At 33.7% G+C, this 22,813-nt stretch overlaps 3 protein-coding genes across 4 annotated transcripts; 1 reads left to right on the plus strand and 2 right to left on the minus strand.

The window, feature by feature from the left end:
• Window positions 1-3,357: 3,357 nt before the first annotated feature.
• LOC120330281 (uncharacterized) lies at window positions 3,358-9,261 on the plus strand. 2 transcript variants are annotated; one of them, XM_078118954.1, is made up of 6 exons: window positions 3,358-3,476; window positions 6,393-6,523; window positions 7,305-7,396; window positions 7,833-7,901; window positions 8,434-8,517; window positions 8,976-9,257. In XM_078118954.1, exons 1-6 carry the CDS (start codon window positions 3,375-3,377, stop codon window positions 9,125-9,127), a joined length of 630 nt encoding a protein of 209 aa, XP_077975080.1. In that variant the 5' UTR covers window positions 3,358-3,374; the 3' UTR covers window positions 9,128-9,257. The 2 variants fall into 2 exon arrangements, with proteins under 2 accessions (XP_077975080.1, XP_077975081.1); XM_078118955.1 differs by lacking the exon at window positions 7,833-7,901 and having other exon boundaries at window positions 8,976-9,261.
• A 533-nt stretch (window positions 9,262-9,794) lies between these two features.
• LOC120329659 (syntaxin-binding protein 4-like) lies at window positions 9,795-21,304 on the minus strand. Its single transcript, XM_078118781.1, has 15 exons — window positions 21,218-21,304; window positions 20,679-20,944; window positions 19,786-19,860; window positions 19,538-19,596; window positions 18,297-18,340; window positions 17,484-17,580; window positions 16,816-16,984; window positions 16,518-16,627; window positions 16,103-16,152; window positions 15,373-15,616; window positions 14,320-14,495; window positions 13,479-13,684; window positions 13,169-13,377; window positions 12,407-12,488; window positions 9,795-11,776 (listed from the first exon to the last, which is right to left on the minus strand). The coding sequence occupies exons 2-15, from the start codon at window positions 20,912-20,914 to the stop codon at window positions 11,548-11,550; spliced, it is 1,986 nt and encodes a 661-aa protein (XP_077974907.1). The 5' UTR covers window positions 20,915-20,944; window positions 21,218-21,304; the 3' UTR covers window positions 9,795-11,547.
• On the minus strand, window positions 20,945-22,503 carry LOC120329803 (MORN repeat-containing protein 5-like). The gene has a single exon (XM_039396585.2). The coding sequence runs from the start codon at window positions 22,401-22,403 to the stop codon at window positions 21,876-21,878; it is 528 nt and encodes a 175-aa protein (XP_039252519.1). The 5' UTR covers window positions 22,404-22,503; the 3' UTR covers window positions 20,945-21,875.
• Between the last annotated feature and the right edge of the window lie 310 nt (window positions 22,504-22,813).

The raw sequence follows: 22,813 nt of genomic DNA on the forward strand, positions 1-22,813 counted from the left end.
AACAGCTGTAATATTGGTTATAAAATTCTAAATAAATCATCTCAATTTCTTCGAGTTGGTCCCACCTTTTTCGAATTCGAATTCAACCGATTATTCCATGTACGTGCCCTGAAATTTGTCAGGGAAATTTAAATATATGTGGGTCAATGATTCTTATTTGCAATTCATTTTTTCTTTCTACGTTTTTCATACGTAATAATGGGTTATTATTTTTGGAAAGACCATAATCTTTACGGTATTGCCCACATGGGATTTAAACCCGACATTTGTAAACTGCTATAGCAAAATACCTGTAAGTCAAACGCTTTATTACTTTCGATCGATATGTCTTCGGTCTCTGACCGATATTCTCGTTTATATTTTTTTAAATACGGTCATCACGCATACGCCCGCATTCATACTTAGTGAGGGAGTTTTATAAAGTACTGTATTACAAAAACCAAGAACTTAATAGCGAATTGTTTATGTGACACTTCGAAAAATAATATATCGGAAGAGGTTATCTTTATTTTTTCATGAAAACGTGCGGTTAATGTTACGAAAGAGGGTTGTAGGCCAACTGCTGAAGACACTCATTATGTAAGAAACACTTTCACCAAATGGCAGAATGGATGGAAAAATGTAAAGCTTTACACTTCCTCGTGTCTAGTTCAATTGACCAGTTTTTAAGAGAAAAATAAGAGTGTATCGTCAGTTTCCATGTATTTCACACAGTGATATTAAACAATCAAACTTTTGTGTTTAACAAGCATTACGTCTCGATTTCCACTTATTGTTGATTGGCAATTCTAAATCTATGAATAACAAAATGCCGAGTTGATTAAAACACATTGATCTGATACTACAGTCTATTGTTTTCAGCTGCAATTTAAATGAGTGACAAGAAGCTCTTTGTAAGTGATTCTCAACCGCAGCTCTTAGAGCCACATGTGGCTCTCAGCTATGCTTTCTGCGTCTCTCATTATCCTTTAAAAAATAATCATTTTCTGTGATCAATGACTTGAAATTGAAATACTAAAGTGCAGTAGTTGAATTGATGTCCTAATCCTGATGTCATAGTGTTTTTCTCAATGTTTTGCCCACGTTTCAATGCACTGATTTCATCCAACATGTACACTCTTTTCAAATTTAAATAAATATTATTATGATAATATAAAGCCAGCTATTGTTATATATAATGCTGAAGAATGCGTTCAACACGATTGCTGTTCGTACTGCAGAATTAAAAGTCAAACCCAAATCCAAGCGTTAAACTTTTTTTACCCAGAGTTTTGTTGATTTTGTTATTTTTAAAATACATACTTGAGTTTTGATTTGCTGCTATTTTGATTTGCATTTTTTTTATGCTGCTCCTTACAATTTTAAGGTTTGGAAATTTGCTCCGACACTAAAAACGGTTGAGAGTCAGTACTCTCTAACTGACATGGGCAAACTAAGGTCCGTGGGTCAAATCTGATGTTTTAGCTAAAAAGAGCTCAAGGAATTTTTTGTGTTTGCGATTAAATTTAGTTTTGGAACAAGACATATTGTTTTCCACTTTTGCTTTCGTTACACTGTAAATATTGTTCATAAAATGTAACTTATTACGTTATACTTACATGACCCGCCTGTCTAAGTGGTCAAAATTTTTGGCGCGTGGTCCAAAAACCTTACCCACTCCTGCATACTACATGTCAGTTAGTAACTTTTTACGACTGAAGACGCAACAAGATATTTATATCAATGGTAATGGGTGCCATATACTTTCGCATACCAGCTACCAGTGTACCATCAGAGTGTGTATTTAGCACGGCGATAAATATTGTAAATTCAAAGCGTTCGTCGCTACTTCCCTACAATGTCGATACGCTAATATTCTTGCGACAGAATGCGCTATGTTGAATTACACTGAATAGAAGCTCTTGCAATAAAATCATGAACAACATATTTTGACCGGAAACGGATTCTGAACTTGGTATTGTCAAATGTTCATTATCAGCAATAGTTCAGGTATTTCTCCACATTTTATTGGTACTCACTAATTTATATAAAGATATTCTTGTGAATTAAACGCCACCGGAGATAAATTTATGATGAACTGATAATTTTCGAAGAAATTGTACAGTACAAAAATGATTATTACCCGAGATGTCAGTTAACGGTAAAAAATCGTCAACGTCAACCATCTAAAATCGGTTAACCGATTAACTGGTTAACCATTTCGAACCCTAATTATTGTTTCCACTGTGATCAACCTCTATGACATATTGCCAGTAGTGGGATTCAGCCGGTTCGCACCGGTTCTATAGAACCGTCTCACGGAATTTTATGAGATCAGCGAACCGGTTAGCATTACATGACTTTTTGTAATAGAACCGCCCGAAAATATGACATTTGTATGATGCTGGAACCGGCTGACAAAAAATTTGAATCCCACCACTGCATATAACTTGGTAGTCTCAATAGTCTTATAAGCATTCTTATAATAACGGTTTGCTATTATGCGCAAGTGGACGGGCGAATCTTTACATTCTCCCATCCATTATTCCTCTTGATGAAAGTATTGTTGACATGGGCTGCATCGTCAACAGTCGACTTTAAACTCTCTTTGAACACTTGAACCACATTTCCTGTCACGAAGTAAGAATCAATTCATGTGACACCATCCTCCATGAGTTGTGTGCCAAAATCTAAAGTGACGACAATGACGAGGACTAGAAAATATCACATTTAGTTTTTATTTAACTTCTTAATATTTTTAGATGTGATCGCAGTGAAATTATAACCCATGTTCTAATCTGTTTTGAGAAGCTCTAGTTTGTAATTTCAGATCGATTACTAGATCAATATTATGTTGGATTTTACAGACTTTGTTATTAAAAAACTATGCTACGTCTAATCGAAGCGATCCACTGCTAAATCCTCTGCAATATAACATTTCCCCATATTTTTGTGTATTCATTTGTTTTAGACTCTTAACAAAGCCTTTTTTCTCGTTGGCATATTTAATCTGGTACATTAATTGCAAAATATTCGAGATTGAATCATTGTGTATTGGATAGAAATTTGAAACACGATATTTTTCAGATGAAATTTTTCTCCCACTGTCGGAACACTTTCATGTACACATGGAAATAATAAATTCCTTATCATGTTTATTGCACCAAACATGGATGAGCACATTCCCGTCGCGTGAATGGAAGACATGATCCATATTCACGAATGAATTGAATTCTAAGTTAAGGCAGAGCAGAGACGTGCGCATGCACAACGTGTCATGAATCATTGTTGCAGTTTCTCAACGTACACAAAATTATACGTATAAGCACCAATATATAATCAAATCGATTTAAGGCGATTTTCATTCGAGAAGGAGAGACCGTTGCGATCGCTTCATGATGTTCATCCTTCTTGCAATTGTTTCTGCAATCGCCGTGACAGAATGTGCAAGTACTTGTATATTGCCGGAGATAACATGTGAAACAGCATGGGAGCAAGTGAGTAATTTATTTTAAAAACGAGCGGAAAATAAAAGTTAGTGAGGGCATGTAATTCCAAGATTCCAGTCGTGTTTATATACCATAAGCCTTGATAAAATGTAATGAGTGACCTTTATTACTGGGGGGTAAAACTAGAATAAATTTAATCCCTGCTTCGGTGCATATTTCATCATCGATCATCGACATACGAGATAATTCGATATATACATGCATATTGGAGTAAACTCACCGGCCGGATCTGATGCCATTTGTAACATGATGTGCATATACAGCCAATTCATATGCATAAAAGTAAATGAAATACATAGCCTATATTGCCAGTCGTATATAAATAAATAGCTATTTCCTCACTTAAGTTTTACGCATACCTATCCTATGAAATCATGTGCATGTATTTACAGTCATGTGCTTGTTATCAGAGATATTGAATAAGATTTGATACGTTCAAAAAAATTGAACAACTTACAGCAAAACGTAATCATGTCAATTTTATTCTCGGAAAATCCTCGAAACGATTTTTTAAAATGATAGCAATTTGACACTAGTGTAAAATAGATATGATAAATTGTTTTTGCTCAAGATCTTCTACGTTCATTGTGTTCTGACAATAGCAGTAATATTTTGCCTGAAACTTAGGTAACTTCTTAAGTTCCGATGGCCTGCCAAAGCTGTAGGTGCACTCTTCATGCATACGGCAATTCTCGGCACGAAAGCTTTTTATGCGGTTTTTCATTATAATGACTTGTTCGCTTAATTAAAAGGACAATCGTGTGGGAGCGCATACGATAATAGCATTCGATTACATCATTTCCCAACAAAACCGCAATTGCCGAAAAATGATTGAAAACAGGCATTTAGATAAAATAGACAAATAAATACTTATTTGTGGTCAACAATTCAATAGTACCCCTGTCTTGCATACCGCAACGCGGTGTTAGTGCCACTGTATGAAACGTACATTTTAAAAACCTACTGGTATAAATGTTCAACTTTATCGGAAAAAACCTCATGTATGCTAACAAATATTTTGGAATAGAAATTACCATAAACAAGCAGTGTTTTGTACTCTCTGAATTTGTGAAATATTTTAAAAATATCAACTTCAAAGATTGCGCCAAATTTTGAGAAGCTTGTCGTCGGCAATCGGTGAAACTATTTTCTTTAGCGGTTGGATCTTGTGTCAATTAGTTCATGCGTTACATTGTTTATACGTTATATTCAGATCAACACTACATTATATATTTATTCTATAATACCGATCAATTGTCTACAGGGTTAGTATTGTATAGTAGACTTTGTGACAGAAAAATTCTGCCAAGAACCCTTTTTGTCATTCCAGTAACGGTTGAAGCTCAACAATTGAAGGTCAGGACAGGGTGAATGCCCGGATATTGCTATGATAGAAAGTACCTGTCATTAGTTGAGATTTGTTTGGATCTGCACTAGGTGTAAGTTGCCTATTTGTCTACGTGAGCAGTACATTTTATTTCTACCAGGTCAAACTCTAGCTAGGCGACGGAAATCAAATTGTGTATAGATGCTAATCAACGCGAGAGGGTGATATTGAGCAGTAGGCCTGCAACTTGTTTCTATCCCGTCAAACTTGAATGTTGTAGCGTAGTGCAGGGGTGTGCAATCTTTATTACAGAAAGGCCCGATACAAGTAACTGGGTGAGGCCGCGGGTCGCACCTTTATTCTAAAATCTAGATAGCCTTTCTAGTAGTTGCAGTCACATAAAATTGTTCCTTCTTGTTCTTGCATAAATGATGAGTTAAAACGCATAAATTTCGAAAGAAAACTTCTATGCAAATTTATTGTCACACCAACTGCAAATGAATTCAATGAGAAACACGTTTTTATAACATTGTGTATTTTGCTACAGGATTTGGCTAGCAAGTTTTACTAATATGACAGTGACACTCAGATATATACTGATATATCGACTTTGCGACGCAAAGAGATTGAAATTGCTCGCACGTAGGCTACCGTATTAACCAAACTAAAAACTCGTTTTGCGGCACTTCATTCAAAATTGGCACTTTTCCGCGGGTCGCACAATTTTTCCTTACGGGGCGCACTTGGCCCGCGGGTGGCAGCTTGCATGCCCCTTGTGTGGTCTATAAACATTCATTTACCGTTGTCGCTATAGGCCTACTTTATCCATTGTCATCGACCCATCGTCAATACTTAAAAATTTCCGTGATAGGCCAAAACTTTTGGGAGGATGTAACTGCAAATTCCACTGTGTCAGGGATGTCAAAAACACATTTACAGTCTGGTATTCAAACTAATTACGAAGGTGGTATAGAGTCCTCACTTTCATCCAGGTAGATACCAATCACGGTATCATGCTCTACCTTGAATATTTTTTTTGCTCATATTGGAGTTGCTTGTTCTCATTTTTTGTTTTATTAGGATAGGATAGGATTTACATATTTATCCCGGGGGAGAGGAAAGCCGATAAGACGGCTTATCCATATGGCGAACCACGGCCTCTCGTCCGGTTACCATTCCAAGTCGGGTATGGGATTTAGTTTTTTACTGTATTGTTTGTTTTCGGAAGCATGGACTTGGTGGTGGAGGAAGCCGTAACGGACCAGCGGTTACGTGAACCACCCAACGACGGCGAGGAGTCCAGCAGTCCTCTCGCACATAACCATCCCTGCATGGGATTCGAACCTGCGAACCCACGCAGAGCAATTAGAGGTGCGGTGGCGAGCGTAGAAAGGAGTGATAAGAAACTCACGATACTACTTGCTGCGAATTATTGCCATGTTGTTCTATTATTTATTTGTCCCATGTTGAGTTTGAAACAAATTTTTGTGAAAAAGGAGTAGTATATGCCATCTTTGTATCTTGATACTTCCACATATACAATTTAGGTAGTAGGATCCTATATTTCTTCTTCTCAGATGCCGGATAAGTTATACCTGGTATTTGCCGACAATGATCCGTTTAACGAAGTAACATCATGTCGAACTATAACGAACATACGACCTATATGCAACACACAGCAGATGAAAATAAATTTTACAAGTTACTCGTAAGTTCATTATAATTTGCCGAACTTTTATTATGGATTTACAATAGTTAGATTCATACAAAAAACTTTTAATAGCAAATATATATCTATTTATATCAATTTCAAACGTCTTTGAGCGCTGCCAACCATGGTTTGTCTCAATACTTCACATATGTAATATCTTTCAGCATATACGAATATTTAACTCTCAGTTTTAAACAAATCAAAACGGGCTATAGTTGATTCATTGTCTTTTTTTGCTACAGTTCCACATGTTTAAGCTTTAACTGATTGTGTGTATTTGCACGATGCCTGAACATATAACGAAATCTAAATATCTTATTGCATATGAGTTTCAACTATACTTGCTAAATACGGATATGCATAATATGCAATATGTTTATTCAACAGAAAATAGATAGCACATCCATGAAAATATACAAGTTTGGAAGTAGCCTATGACTGTATGAGATTAATTCCTACAGTCGGAGTTGCGACAGACACAAATGAATTCTTTTGAAATAGTTTCTAGACACAATACTAAAAAAGAAAATACAACAATTATTTTCAAATCAATGTAACATGTCAAGGAAATTTAACATTCTATGTCCGAATAAAAATATTTTGTGTGACACGAGACTGTTGTTTGTTCTAGCCTACTTTATTTGTATTATTGTATCATGTACAGTGAAAATGACTTAGTGGCAATACGTGATGAAAAGTGAAGGGGAGTTATAATTTATATTTGCATGGTGAGCTATTTGAAACGCATATATAATTTGATATCTTTTCAAAATTTCAGTGAAACGTTTGGTCCCGACTCTGTCGATGGCGTTTTTCAAAAGAAAAACACAGGCACCTACAAAATAATCATATCGGAAGAAGCTCGTAAAGGTATTATCGACCTTGATTGTCTATTTCAAACAAGTAGTATAAACTGAAATAGTAGTATAGCTGATGATCAAATCCATGGCCTGAGAAGACGATATATAGCTGGTTAATTTTCTGTTTGTTTTAGTGTAGTATCAAATCCCATATCATTATGCACATGGACCAAATTTTAAATATTGTCAAAGTATCTGACTGTCGTCCGCTATTTTCATATACAGTATATATTATGATTTATACGTCTCACCATCTCTCTTCCGACCTGGGTAAAATGAGTTATTGTTCACATTGCTGAAATTGTTTCATATTTTTCTTTATGTCATTGCATACCTGAATTTTTCGGAGATGATGCAATGAATAAATAAGTTTTGATCATGTATACCAATAATCAATATTATAGATTATCATAAAAATATATATTCTTCTAAAACTCTTTCGTTAGACGTAATACTTCATGACAAATTCATTGCTGAAGGGAAGAAAACAGGGAATGCCGCGAATTTCACTAAAGGTTCTGTTTAGTAATCAATTATTTTTTATTGAAATTGGTAAAACAACCCGTCATGACAGTGCCATTTTTCTGCTTACAATTACATTTGGTAACACTTCTATAATTGCCTGAAAATAGTTGGTGCGCGAATTCTCTTCGACTACTAGAACAATTGCAGATTTAGGCAGTGAGCAGATTACGATCCTACTGCTTTTGAATTGTGTTTAACAAGACTGATGGTATGTTTCATGATTTATCTCTACTCTTTTACTCAAAGCGTCACGCTAAGATGTCCAATGAACATTGCTGTTAGGATCTTGTGGCTTTGGTGTACTAACTTGGCCATAAAGCGACGTTATGAAATTGGAGGTCGAAAATAAATTTTTGAAATTACTATACCGGCATGGTGTGCCTCTGCCAGATAAACCATTTTTGCGTAGTTTTGCGAGGAAAGAAGTGGAAAAAATTGATATCAAAACCAAACTCATGTTTTAAAACACGATGTTCGAAAAAAAAATAGTAATTAAATCAAATGCATTTGAACTCAATTTAGAATTCAATTCATTCATGAATGTGGATCATGTCTTTTATTCATGCGATGGAAAATTGCTCATTCATGTTTGGTGCAGTGAAAACGGTAAGAACTTGACAAATTGTGAATGTTCATATCAGTATCAGAAAATCGTAAACAAATTTGAAGGAGACAAAGATCATGTTCAAAATTCCAATTCAGTAAACTGATTTCATCTCGTTTATTATGCAATTAACGTGAATATGCCGAAATAGAAATTAATGATACATTGGGAATATTTTGGAAAAACCTCTTCCATAGTAAAATGAACAAACAATGAGAAAACCTTTTCTATTCACTCTTTCTATTCACCCGTAAAACAAATAAGAGCATGTTTTATACTTCACTTTGAGCGCTGCTAGATAATATCTAAATCTATTGCATTCGGTAAATGAAGTAAATACAAGATTTGATATTTTATAGTCCTCGACGAAACGCTGTCGTCTCTTGAATTACTGCCTTAAATTACAATAGCACAAAGCAATACAGAATATTTTCGGCTAAATTTTCTTGCTTATTGATAGGAAGAGCGGTTGAAGTGTTCAAAGGGAGTACAAAGTCGACTGCTGAAGATGCTCTCTATGTCCACAATACTTTCGCCAAATGGAAGAATGGATGGGAAAATATAAAGCTTTACCCTTTCATATGCTCGATTCAGCATGCCAATAAATTTTAAAGATTACAAGTAGCATTATCAATTTCAACTATTAGGAAACGCCTACGTTTTTTATTCATACAAAGGAAGATATTAATAATAAAGATTCTATGCATTTAATAAAGGGTATTGCTTTCGATCCTTATATACCGTGATAAAAACATAACATTTATTCAAGGTGAATGTTTTATCTGGATACTGAGTTATACTTTATGATATGCTAAATTAAGATTGAAACATATCCTGCTCAGCTACATGGAAAGATAAATTTCCACGAAGACTCCAATTGTTCTCATACAGTATAAGTAATTTCAAACTTCGTCGTTTATGCAGCAGATATCGTAGATGGCTAAAAACGTCATTCCTGAAGCCTCTATTTACTTTTTGTGCCGCATTCCCAACATCGAAAACAATCTCGTCTATAACTTAAAACGGTATATATATATATATATATATATATATATACATATATATATATATATATAGAAAAATACAAAAATCGTCTAGAAAATTCCCAAACATTTTGAATTATGATAAACGTGATCGATGCAATATTTTAGGCTATCACCAATATTCTAAGGATGCAATTGGGATAGCGATGGTCTTCTTTGCCTAAATAACCAGAATCTTTTCCATCGTAGTGTAGTCAACAGCGCCACTGGATCGGTTGCTCGAAGTATTTTTTTATATCAGAGATTTATTAGAATATAAAGGTCTCTCTGGAACTGCACTAAACTCAGATATAGAAAAAGCTTATGATTCTGTTTCGTGGGATTATCTTTTTGAAGTGTTGAAATTTTTTAATTTAGATCATATGTTTATTAGGTGGGTCAAAACATTGTATTACCAAAGTCAAAGTACTGTTATCAATATTAACTATTTGTAAAAAAATGTTTCAAGTTAAAAAAAGGTTTGAGGCAAGGTTGTAGTCTCTCACCATATATTTTTTTTCATTAATTAATAATCGAAATATTAGCATGTATAATTCGACAAAACCATGACATAAAAGGAATTTGTCTTGGAAACACAGAAATTAAAATTTTCTTGCTTGCAGATGATGCAACATTATATTCTGATGGCTCAGAAAAAAGAATCAAAACAATATTTTATGAAACCGATATTTGCTATTCCATGTCTGGATGCAAAATTAACATGAAGAAATGCTAAGCTTTGTACCTGGGGGGAAACAATCACACGCTCGTTTTCCATAATGATTTTTTGAAAAGCCTACTTAGGAAGGTTAGTGAATGGACACGTTCAGTATCACTTTTGATTACTCCTTCTTAATAACTTCGTGGACAATTATGAAAATCTTATCCTCCTATCTAGTATATTCAGGACGCCGAATTGTGCAATAGAACTATTCTATAAATTAAGCAGTAGTATTTTTTACTTCACTCCAAAATTATATTTTGACACAAAAAATAACAAAGGCAAGTCAAAGGCATAAAAGTCTAAGACGACATTAATGAAGACATGACACATGAAAGACATGTCTTGATTTAAAAAAAAACGCTGAAATAACGTAGAAAAGCAAAAATTATCATAAAACTTCCAGAATATAGATTACCATATTTACTTGGGACATGTATGGTCATGTATAAATTTTTCAATTCAATTTCAGTTTGCAGTTAATTTTTTATTAACTCTCAGTGCCATTGCATATCACTAAAAATTTGGAGTCTTCCAAGGGTCAGCTCTGGGCCTCTAAATATTTTTTCAGTGAAAAATTTAGCAAGGAGTACAGTGTCTGCATATCAATAAAAAATTGGAGTCTTCCAAGGGCCAGCTTTCGGCCCCTCAATCTTTTCATTGCAAAATTTAGTGAGGATTACAGTGTCTTCAATTAAAACTCTTTCACTACTTCGTGGGTATTATATCTAGACATGATGGTTCACTGATTCGCGACTTTTAACATGTATATATATATAAGATGAGGAGAAGATCAAAAGAATATAAGTATAATTTTATTTCGACTCCATAATCAGTATAACAGACAATAAAATAATTGATAAAAACAAATGGAGAATGATTACAGAATCAGGAGAGCAAACGAAACCTTAAATAAATTGAAAGCGGTTGCCAAAAAAGTGGTACGTTTTCACATACCTGAAAATATACAATCAATTCACACACACCAACACATACATACAACCAAACAGATATAATAAAATAAACGCGGGAAACTTGGTATAAATCACTTGATGAACATAAAAGAAAACTAGAAAAATTAAAGAAAAAATGATTTACGACGGCATATTAAAAATTTGTAAGATTTTCCCACCAATTTAGTAAACAGAAATGAACTGTAAAAACAATATTTAATAAAATATATCGCCAAGCTGATTATACTTAGAGTCTACTAATGCCAAATTGCCCAATCAGAAAAGTTGGATGCATGAAAAAAATGTGGATATATCTGATCGTGATGCTACTCCATATTAAAGATCATCCTGTGTGTCACTATCTGAAGGAGATATTTCAATTAAAGGCGGATACTTTTGAGCATCATGGTCAATAGGTTCTGAGATAATGTCATGAAAAGTATTATCATCTCGTGGATCGATCCATGATGTTGTACGATTTGCATGATTAATAAAATATTTACTACCATCGGGTAATGTTGCTTCTTCCCAGCCGTATGGCAACTCTTCGTTTTCAAGCAGCGGTCTGTTAGTATGGAAAATATTTCATAAGAAATACTCGGCGGTAGGGTGCATCATGCTAGTCATTATTAATACGCTTGCCACCACACCTCATGCATGGATTGGCAGGTTTGAAACCTGTGGGTCATAATTATGTGTGAGAGTATTACTGGACTCCTCGCCCACGTAGGGTGGTTCACATAACCACTGATCACTTACGACTTCCCCACCCTCAAGTCCAGGCATCTATACACAAACAACTGGCCAAGTAATTCTAAACCCGACATGGGCTGCTAACCGGACGACGACCGACAATATGATTAAGCTGTCGTGTCGACATTCCTCTCCCCCAGGATAAATATGTGAATCCTATCTTATATAAAATTCAGGCTACACAGCTGCATTGTGATTTTGTCCATTAAGACAGATTTATTTAGTCACATCAAGGCATCGCCAAATAAACTGGGTCAAATCAAATGGCATGTAGAGGTGCATTAACGAGATTACAGACTTTTCTTGTCCCAGACGTTTTGACGCAGATGCTTCAGGCGATGGACTATTGGGAGGTGCCATTATGAAATTTAACCCCTATCTACCCATCTTTCTAACATCAGCAGAGTTAGATGTCATATATTGGAATCTAAGAGCAACTTACTTTATAGAGTCAATAGCAAGATGTGCTTCTTCAATTAGTGAATTCAATTTGGTTGAGAGATTATTTTCCAAATGTGAAGATTCTAAAATAAGATCATCAATTAGAATATTCTCAAGAGATTCAATTCTTTCCTAACCAATGCTCTTGTACACTTAAGCCACAGAAAACAGAACAGCAACATGCCACGGAAGGATTCTAATAATTATACCCGAGATGAGGAGGGTCTGTTGGAAAGATCAATATGAAAGTCAGTCAGTTACCAGTCACGGTTAAGCATGGAGATTGTCAGCCATTTCAACAGACAACTGTCAAGATTCTCCATAATAAATATGAGAAATCTAATCCTATTGCATGGCGGATCGTGCTGAGCATTAGGAATACACTTTCATCACACCCATGATAAAATTGATAGCTTATTCTTCTCCTAAGGTTCTCAACGACATAATGAACAAGCGACAATATAGTGTTCTGTAAGGCAATATAGGATAGAGAAAAGATTTTACTATATATCCAGGGGGAGAGGAGAACGGATAAGGCAGCTTACCGACATGATGAACCACGAACTCTCTAACGTTTACAAGTCAATGTCGAATGTGGGAAATGTTTAAACTGCTCGAACAGAGGTGCAACGGAAAGCGATTTTCTAATGCTTAGCACTAACTGCCGAGTCCGTGTTAGCAAATTCCAGATTAAAACTGAATATAGCAGAAACATAAACTCTAATCTACATTATTTTAACTCATTCACAAAATGCCCACTAACCTACTATTGTTACGTTTGTAGTAAACTGCAACAAACACTTAATGGCATCTTCTTGAGATTTCCGAATTTCCATAGATTTTCTATATTCACAATCAACTAGTGATGCTCTTGTTTTTAACTCATCAATATCATCACAAGAATTTTCATTTGAACTATTAGTTTCTGGATTTTTCTTTGTTTGTAGCAAAGCAATTTTTTCTCTAAGATCTCTGTAGGGAATAAAATAAAAAAATGATGCCCAAATTCATACTAACCGCTTATACACATATACATATATCGCTAATTCGGTGAGATATATTGGTATACTCACTTTACTACATTGTCATGATCTGCCTGTATTTTATCATTTTCATTTCGTAACATTGTAACATCTTTTCTAGATTTTTCAAGCATTTGCAAATATGATGATAAACTTTCATTCAATTTCTCTTTTTCTTCCTTTAAATATTTAATTTCTTGACGCAATTTCATATTTTCTTTTTCAATATTGGTAAAGTCTTTTTGTTGAGACAATTTCTGTATAAAAGAAATATATGAATGGGCAAAATTTATATAAAAACAGTAATAAAAGAACAACAAAATAAAATCAACCAACTGTTTATGACTGAGTAATATTATTATAAAATTGCTCGTTGTTACATTGAATTTTATTGATTCACAAGAATTTGATAAACGATAGAGTACTCGCTCACTGGGATAAACTATTTCGGCAATGCAACTTAAGGGGTTCAGGGTTGAAATTTCATATTCCAACAATCCAATCGGGGTTTGGGTGGTATGGCCTAGTAGTTATAGTCTTGGAACTAACTCTGTTAGCATCACAAGTCTAAGATCTCGAACTCAAACCAAATTGTAGCCGAGGTATAGCTGAATACAATGGGTTAGGCCGAAAAGATAGATTACGGTCCTTCCAAAATTACATTAACAAAAAAAATGTTTGGGCTATACTGAATCAGAATGCCTCTTCCAAGAATATTCCTGTTAGTGTTCCATTGTGTGAGACAAGCAAATTAGAAATAGCTTATTTGAATCTATAACCTATTATTTACCTGTGTGTCTTCATGTTAGTGTTTCATTGTGTGAGTCTTGTAATGAATTAAAAAATGAAAAAAAATCGAAAAATAACTAATTCAATTCATAATCTATAATACCTGCATGTCCTCCAAATCATTAGTGTCAACTGTCTTGTCAATCTTCATTGGGGGAACTGCTGAACGTTGTTGTAAATGTTCTAATATATCTGACCCAGCAAAATGTAACATTGACTTATTCAAACCAAGATCTTGTAATTGTGAATGAAAAACTTCTTTGATCGCTTCAACAAAATCTGAAAACAGTTCATCGTATTTTTAAAAATAATGTTAAATTATATCATTTTAAACAAATACGGTATGCGAAGGTCAAGGTATATATTATCTTTCATAGCAAAAATAGCTCATGCAAATACATTAAGTAGAATTATTAACTCGAAAAAAGCAGACATATTCTTTGAAGTTGAAGCATGGTTCTATGCATCAAAAACATGCTTGCGATCGGACCTCTGATTTCACCATGCGGATTCATGTTCAAATTCCATGCTGATTAATTATGTGCGATAGGATTGTTGGACTCCATGAATCTTGATTGCCGCTGCTTCAAACCAATAATAGATTTCTCACAGTTCACATTCTCTCAATAGAATGATTTTGTGTTAATCAATATTTTTATCACTGTGCATGTGTGCAGTTTGGAAGATTCCGTGACTTTTCAAGTCTATCAGACTAATAGTGTCTGTTATTTCTACGAATCTGAAAACAATCAGTAATTAGTCGAAGCCAACATGGACTGATAACTCAATGAGAGGTTTTACCTGGGCATATCACCAAGGTATAAGCAACTTAGCTTCTGCCACATCACATTTAAGGTTTTGAGAAACTAACATGTTAGGTATTATCAGATCTGTACAGCTGAACCAAAAAATGGACATATGGCACTACCTAATAAATTCAAAACAAAAATAGGTAAAGCCTCGAAAACCAGACAAAAAAGATATATATACAGAAGATCATAAAGTCCATTTATGGAAAATTTGACATAAATTACTTTGGTTTGATGGGGCGATATAGGCTATACTTTCAGTGTTCCTTTCTAAAAATAAGTATCTTGAATTTCAAATTTATTTAGAATGTTTAAAATTAAAATACCGGTAGCTGAAAATACTTTACCTCCGTACCGAACCATTTCATTTTCATCTTTTATCAACATTTCATGTAATTTCTTTAATTCATTTTTATTCGGAACTACAATTCCTAAATATTGTAGAGCAGATTCCAACTTGTGAACTTTAACTCTTGTTTCATTATCCAGTGTTAATTTTCTTCGGTTTGAGCAAGATTTTAATATTCTGCTAGGAGGGGGAAGATACTTTTCCACATCAAAGTCAGATGAAAGATAGGTATTTTGCAGTTCCTGGAACATATTTAAAAATAATGACATTTGTGGAGTAATTTCAGTCTTTTTTATAAATAAATGAAACTAGATGGTTTGGACTTGGAGTATATTTTTTGTATAACTTCTAATTGTACAAATCATTGCTGAGTTTAGAAAACTTGATAGCTGATGGCACATTAATGCATCTTATAATGAATCCGCTCCAAACACTACACAGACTTTACGTTCTCTGTCTTTAAGATTGGAATAGGATTTTCACATTTATCCTAATGATAATTAGTTAGCCAGATTGTCATTCGTGGATTTGGATGGCAGAGGACGCCCCTACTAATCAGCATGTTTATGAATCACACTGAACCAGCTAGTCCAACAATCCTTTTGCATATAATTATCTCCCATAGAATTCAAATGTGTAAATGTGAAACCATGCAGATTCATAAGCAGTGGGTACGGAAGCTAGTATGTGTTTTGTACAATTTCACTTATGAATATAAAGTAGTATACCCTTTTTTCTTTGTTTTCTGATTTTATCTGGACAGATTGGTCTGTAAGAACTGAAAAAATAATACATAATTAGTTATGCTAGAATGAGTCATCATCATAATACTTAAAATAGAGGCATAGATTTAGATTAACTGATGATAAAATCTACTAAAAATGACTCCAAAAGAAGCGTTTTGTCCATAACAACAAGGAAAACAATACTAATAAGCTGAACATCAACAACAACATGTTAACAAAATGATCCATATGTATTCTTTGTGTCCAATAATACAAACTAATGTGTTGCTCAGAAACAATTCCATTTAAAATAGAACAATAATGGTTCTATATAAAATGCCATATGTTATCAAAATTATCCAAAGCAAGAACTTCAAAATAAAACATTTATAAAAATTGCTAAAAACAGTTTTCGAACCTTTTTCACTAGTGCCGATTGATTGGAGATTTTGTGATATCCTTTTCATCTGAATTATACTTGCAATATCATCTAGTGTTGTATTATGTGGTATGTATTCAATATCAATGCTGAAAAGAATTTACAAATATTGCAAATTATATGGATAATTTATATGACACAGGAACGAGGAATGACGCAATGATGAGAGTAAGGGTGACAAAAACAGAACCCAGGTCATTTAGAACCTATTTTATAGAGAACCTATTTTATAGAGGAAAAAGTTCTAGATTACTGAAACTTCTGGGAGCATTCTTACCTTGGTTCAATCATCAATTTTTCTCTCAAAAATACTGAATGAAGCTGCTCAGGTTTCCAATTGATGACATTAATTCCATTGAAACTAATGATGAAATCACCACATTGTAATCTGCCATCTGCTGCAACAGTGCTTTCGTCTGCTATACTTTCTATTTGGAGTATTTTCTCTGAACAATTTGATTGTTTTTGATTCTAAGCTCACCACAGACAATGATTCCCGCAATTGACTTCAAATTAGACTATACAAACATTAATCGATTTTACCAAGCAAAATTTGGCCTCAGCTAATATTCCCACATGATATAACTTGTGTATACAAAAATGAAACTCACAGTCATTCAATTTCTAAAACACTATTTCAAAACCAGTACAGGTACTATTGTTTTATAAACAAACGACTGTTTTACATTTCCTTTTAATAAAATACAATAACCATAAAAAATATTTGAGTTTTTTAAGGTTTAATGAGCTTTGTACGGTAACCCCAATACCCCCCAAAATCATTGCATCTTATAGTGCGCCTTGTGTGTGGATATGGACAAAACCCCAATCTAAGCAATATATTGGCGTTGCGTGTTTGTCAGTGTCCCTTACAGTCCGTAAAATGTGATACATTACATTTAGAAATAATAGAAACCAATCATTGATGGACCTCAGCAATCTTACCTTCTAAATGTTTAATTTGTTTTGCTATAACATTCACTCCGATTCCAAAGTAATTTTTCATCACACAAATTTTTTTGACAAAATTATTGTCTTCTTTCTAGAATGAGAATATTATTATACAATGTAATGACCTCAAAAAATGGCATAAATATAGCATACTCAGGGATGTCCAATACAAATCGAATCTTCGAATACATCCTAAATTCATTACATTCGATATAGAACATTTTTATTTAAGGATTTTAAGCTATCAGACAAGCAGATCAAAATGTATGATTCCCCAACTGGTAACAAACAACATAGAGAAATTAATGACCCTTGGGTGAGTGAACACATACTATTTCTTTTATCAATACCTTTTCATCTAAAATCTGTACACTTCAAACCTTACTTGAGGTTTTGTTTGCTGTCCCCATTCTATAATCAGTTTTATTTAAATTGTTTTTATCAATTATTTTTTCGTCTGTTATGCTGATTATGGAGTCGAAATAAACTTATACTTGTACTTATTTATATCGGTTTATATTTGATCATCATTGTTGAACAATGAGGTATAGCAATTTAGGTAATTTCCACATTAACTTGGCCCCAATTTAGAATGTATTCAATATGCCATATTCGAAAATATCTTCTCGGAATGTATTCGGAATAATGAAATATTCAGTTTCGACCATTCCCCTATAGTGAAAATTTTCATGAGGCTTTAGAACTACATGATACGCAATAAAAATAAGCACATCATAATGCAACAAAAAAAAGGAATTATTGGCCCATGTGAACTTATTATAATAACACAATATAAAAAACACTTACTGGATGTTGATCTTGACTACGATCAGTAATTGGAGGAGAAATATCTGAAAAATGCACAAAAAATTAAATCTATAATATATACAATACACATGGTGTTGATGGAGTCCTGTATTAAATTAGGTAAAAAAGATTTGATGTGAACCGTGCCTTTAATGGTGGGCTTAATAAGGTGGGTTAAATGAACTGAAAAACATGAATAAACAATGAAGTAAAACAGAAGAGCAATGCTCAAAAAAATGGACACGATGGCCAAAACAAAGTAGTATGAGTATCTATCTAATCCAGTGCTCTTCAACAGGGGTTCCGCAGAACCCTAGGGTTCCGCAACACATGCAGTGGGATTCCGTGAGTTCATAGGGTTCCTTGGGGGTTCTGCGTAAAGGGAAATTTGACTGCCGGGCCAGTAAAGTTGCAAAAAATGATTATTCTTGATTCGGAGTAAACCTTCGAAAAAACATGGAAAGGAACATTTTGGATTTCTCTTCACAAAGAGGGTACAGCAATTGCAAAAGAAGCATTAAAACTTCTGTGATAATTTCCCAATACCTATTTGTGTGAATCAGCATTTTTTGCTTTAACAACTACTAAAAACAAAAAAGAAGTTGTTTAAAGTGTGTAGACATGAGTATGAGAATTGCTTTGAGCGCCGTGGGGCCACGATTCAGAAGATTGCAAAGGAAATGCAAGAACAACCTAGTCCTTGAATTTCTTGCTTGTTACCTTCTTTCTGTTTCGTTGTTGAAGTAGAAATATTTGAATTACAAATATTTCGTGTTACTAGTATATCCTGTTTCATTTTTATTTTTGTTATTTTGGGTTCCATAAAAAAACGAAAACGAGCACTGATCTAATCCTTCTAAGTAGACTACCGGTACCAAAGTCTTCCCGAATTTGCCTGACTACCTGATAGAAACGAATGTAGAACTGCCACTGGGTGCCATTTTTAATTTTGATGATTTCATTGCAGACAAAAGCACAAACCAAATAAAGTCCACAGAAATTTTTGAAAATAAATAAAAGTGATGGACTTCTAGCGAGAACAACAATCTTTAATTCATGAATATTTTAAAGCCATTGGTCAAGTATTTAAAGGGTAAAGCCATTATAACATAAAACAACATAAAAAAATACCAACAAGAAATCAAGAACATAACAAGGGGGCCACAGAGCTGTTGGACGTGGAGAGCAAATTGTCAAGTTGAAAGACTTTCTATTTGATAATATATATTTGCTAAACCTACCTAACTTGCCCTCTATGTATTTTCTCCTTTTTAATGAGATAAGTTCTGAAAATCTAGATCTGAAATGAAAATTAAGTTGAAAATAAAGACGAAAATTACAAACAAAATGTTTCATTTGTTTATTAGTTAATTCATAGAATAATAATCATTCTACAGAAAAAAATTTCGACAAAAAATGCCACTCAAAATTTTGTCAAACAAGAAAATATCAATAATTCATTTTTTTGTGATTTTAAAAAGACAATTACCTTGCAAGTTTATCCGAGGCATACACAATTTCAACCCTACTGGTTGCAGCCGCTTGTCTCAACAGATCAACAACTCTGGAATGCAATTACAATTTAAGAATTTTTGGGGCTCCCGAAGTATGCGAACCAAGATGGCGGACATCGGAATGTAATATGTGTACTAGGTTAGGGTTAGGACATAATTTTAGGTATAAATACTACGGGAGGCTCTTGGCTAGTCTTCGAACTGATAATAGGACCAAAATAAGGAAAATTGGAAAAAAATTATCGCCTAACTCTAACCTGTTACCCATGTTACGTTCCGATGTCCGCCATCTTGGTTCGCATACTTCGGGAGCACCGAATTTTTTTATGTGTTGTAATATTAATAGCTTGTAGCATGTCTACTCAAAATGCAAAAATTTCATAACAGAGTCAAGGATGATAAAGAGAGCAATGCTCAATTAAATGAACGCAAAAGTCAAATGACTATCACAATTTGAACAAAATTTTACCAAAATGTTTAATAAATAATCAAACAAACGTCATATAAAGATGGGAATCACGAAAAAACAGCAAAATTTGAAAAGAAAAATTGGTTGGAAAAAACAAAAAAAATAGCTAAATTTTCAATATTTTGGGTATTGAAGTTTGATATCGACAGGTTAATTACTGGTAGTTGCACACAGAAGTGATTTTTCATAAATCCAACAAGCATCCAAACAATAAAAAATAACAACAATTTAGCAAAACATCCATAGGTTCGATACAGAAGAAATACCGATCTTCAATCTCACAGTCCACTCCGTGTCCAATAAGCCAAGTGAAGAAGTCAAATGTCATCATTAATGTTAATTTTGTAGGCCCTAAGCAGGAAACCTGTTTGAGATCTTGGAGAAGAAACCTTTGTTTACCTGTAATTGCTCAATCCTGTCACATTACTGTCATTGATTTGGATTATTTCGTCACCAACTCTGATATTACCATGTTGTGAAACTGCTCCACCGTGGAGAACTTTTCTGACAAAGATACCAATATCTTCCCCATTATCCTTTTGAAGTCCACCAGTTATTTTAATACCAAGTCCAATTTTTGTATCACTTATAATTATTTTATGGAATTCTCTATTTTGTTCATTATTTTGAGTCATTTCGAGAATACATTTGAGTACTTATATTACCTGAAAATATAAAAACAGTTCAAAATAAAAAAATTCATAAAAGTATATAATCGTATGCTTATTCATGAAAAGGCTCTGATATATAAAAATAGAAATTTGGTTGGTCGTTTGCTTCAAACAAGGCTCTGCACAAGCAGCCACTACTAGGTAAGTAAATAGTAAATATAGCTTAGAAGGACCAGAATTTATATAGTACAGCATTGTCTACCAAATTTATTACGCTCTAGGTGAAATGACCAAGGAATGACAAAAAAATTGAGTAAAAAAAATTACCTCTTCTCAGATAAATCGGAATTATTCATTTTAATTTGTTTTCTCGTATCTGAAATTAAAATGTAGTAACTAGTAATCCTTTTTCACACAATTCTCATGGAGGTTTGCATATGAAATGGAAAAAAAATTTGGTATGGTGTTTCAGAAGTTTTTGATAAATCATATCAGTAGCACTATGATACAGTGAAAACCACAATTTGAAGAAAATTTAAAAAAGAAATTTTAGATAGATGATAATTTGATAAATAGGAGTATACAAGGCCATTAAAGCTGTATATTTCCAATCAGGAAAATTTTTACTAATCGAATGCTTTTTACCAATGAAAAGAAAACAGAGAATTTAATAGTTTTGCTGTAGAACTACCATTTAAAATCATTTTTTGTATAATCTGCTTTATGATAACTTTTGATAAAGAAACTAAAATGATATGAGTTCGAAATAGATATGCAATAGCAAGTCATTCCCATTGCAAATCAAAATTAATACATACAATCTGCTACCTCATAAATACAATACAATTAAAAAACTACTCAGTATTAATAAGTAAGATAACATTTTTGCATGCCAATTTCTTTGGAAAACAAATACACACGCAACAGGTATTACGACTATAACTTCAACTTATAGCTGAAGAATTGTGCAGTAACTTTTTGATGTTTAAGCTTCAGTTTTCCCTTTATACCCAACAATTTCATCCCATCCTTTACGACATTCCTTTACAATCCATTCATGCTCGTCATCATCGGCATTTCGTAGAAATTTTTGATTATAGTCAGTAACAATTCTTGTTGAAGGATTGTAAAAACCATCTCCACAATCATAATGGTTTTCTGGAATTCTTCTTGGGGGAATTCTGTTCGTAAGTTGTGAACGACCAGCGGGCTTCAATCCGTGGCATATTTCCGTATAAAATCTCCTATCATATCCATCACAATATTCCCAATCTTCCTCGCTATTATATTCTAATCCATCAGCAAAAGTGTATTTTCCAGATACGACTCGACCATTTTTCCATTCACCTTCATATTTACTCTTATTAGGAAAAAATAAAGTTCCTTTGCCATGAAAAGTACCATCCTTCAGATCTCCAACATATTGAGTTTCGGTGGGAAATTGATATTTTCCATGTCCCTCTAGCCTTCCATTATGCCAGTCCCCATCATATTGACTACCAGTGTATTCCATTTCATTAAGTCAGAATAAAATCAAAGATTTCTTGATGAATACAAAAACACAGGGGAATTTAAGCTGTGAATAAAATCTGAACAAATGATTATAATAAGTCACAAACAACACGTTTAAAAAAACTAAAACAGAAATGAACATTGGCAGATTGGATGAATAGCAGAAAGTTTTGTGAAGCTTGTTTAACTCAATAGTTCAGATAAATTCAGACATTAGAACAGCAGTATTCAAACATAGTTCAGCGACGCTTTAGGGTTCTGCCAGAGTGCCAGTACAGTCGAGATGTTCCACAAGTTTACATTCAAATACGATAGTCTACCGTGAATGAATATATGTATATTATTTAAATATAATAAAATTCCATTATTCTGGAGTAAACAATAAAACTGGACTCTACAACTGACCTCTAA

The sequence above is a fragment of the Styela clava genome, chromosome 12 (assembly GCF_964204865.1).
Source record: "Styela clava chromosome 12, kaStyClav1.hap1.2, whole genome shotgun sequence".
NCBI lineage: Eukaryota > Metazoa > Chordata > Ascidiacea > Stolidobranchia > Styelidae > Styela > Styela clava.

Coding starts and splice junctions, on each gene's coding strand:
- LOC120330281 (XM_078118954.1), top strand. CDS start 3,375: ATGATGTTCATCCTTCTTGCAATTGTTTCTGCAATCGCCGTGACAGAA. Junction 3,477..6,392: donor GTGAAACAGCATGGGAGCAA/GTGAGTAATTTA, acceptor TCTTCTTCTCAG/ATGCCGGATAAGTTATACCT. Junction 8,518..8,975: donor TGTTTGGTGCAGTGAAAACG/GTAAGAACTTGA, acceptor GCTTATTGATAG/GAAGAGCGGTTGAAGTGTTC.
- LOC120329659 (XM_078118781.1), bottom strand. CDS start 20,914: ATGACTCAAAATAATGAACAAAATAGAGAATTCCATAAAATAATTATA. Junction 19,861..20,678: donor ACAGGATTGAGCAATTACAG/GTAAACAAAGGT, acceptor ATTGCATTCCAG/AGTTGTTGATCTGTTGAGAC. Junction 16,985..17,483: donor ACAAATTAAACATTTAGAAG/GTAAGATTGCTG, acceptor CAAATTGTTCAG/AGAAAATACTCCAAATAGAA.
- LOC120329803 (XM_039396585.2), bottom strand. CDS start 22,403: ATGGAATACACTGGTAGTCAATATGATGGGGACTGGCATAATGGAAGG.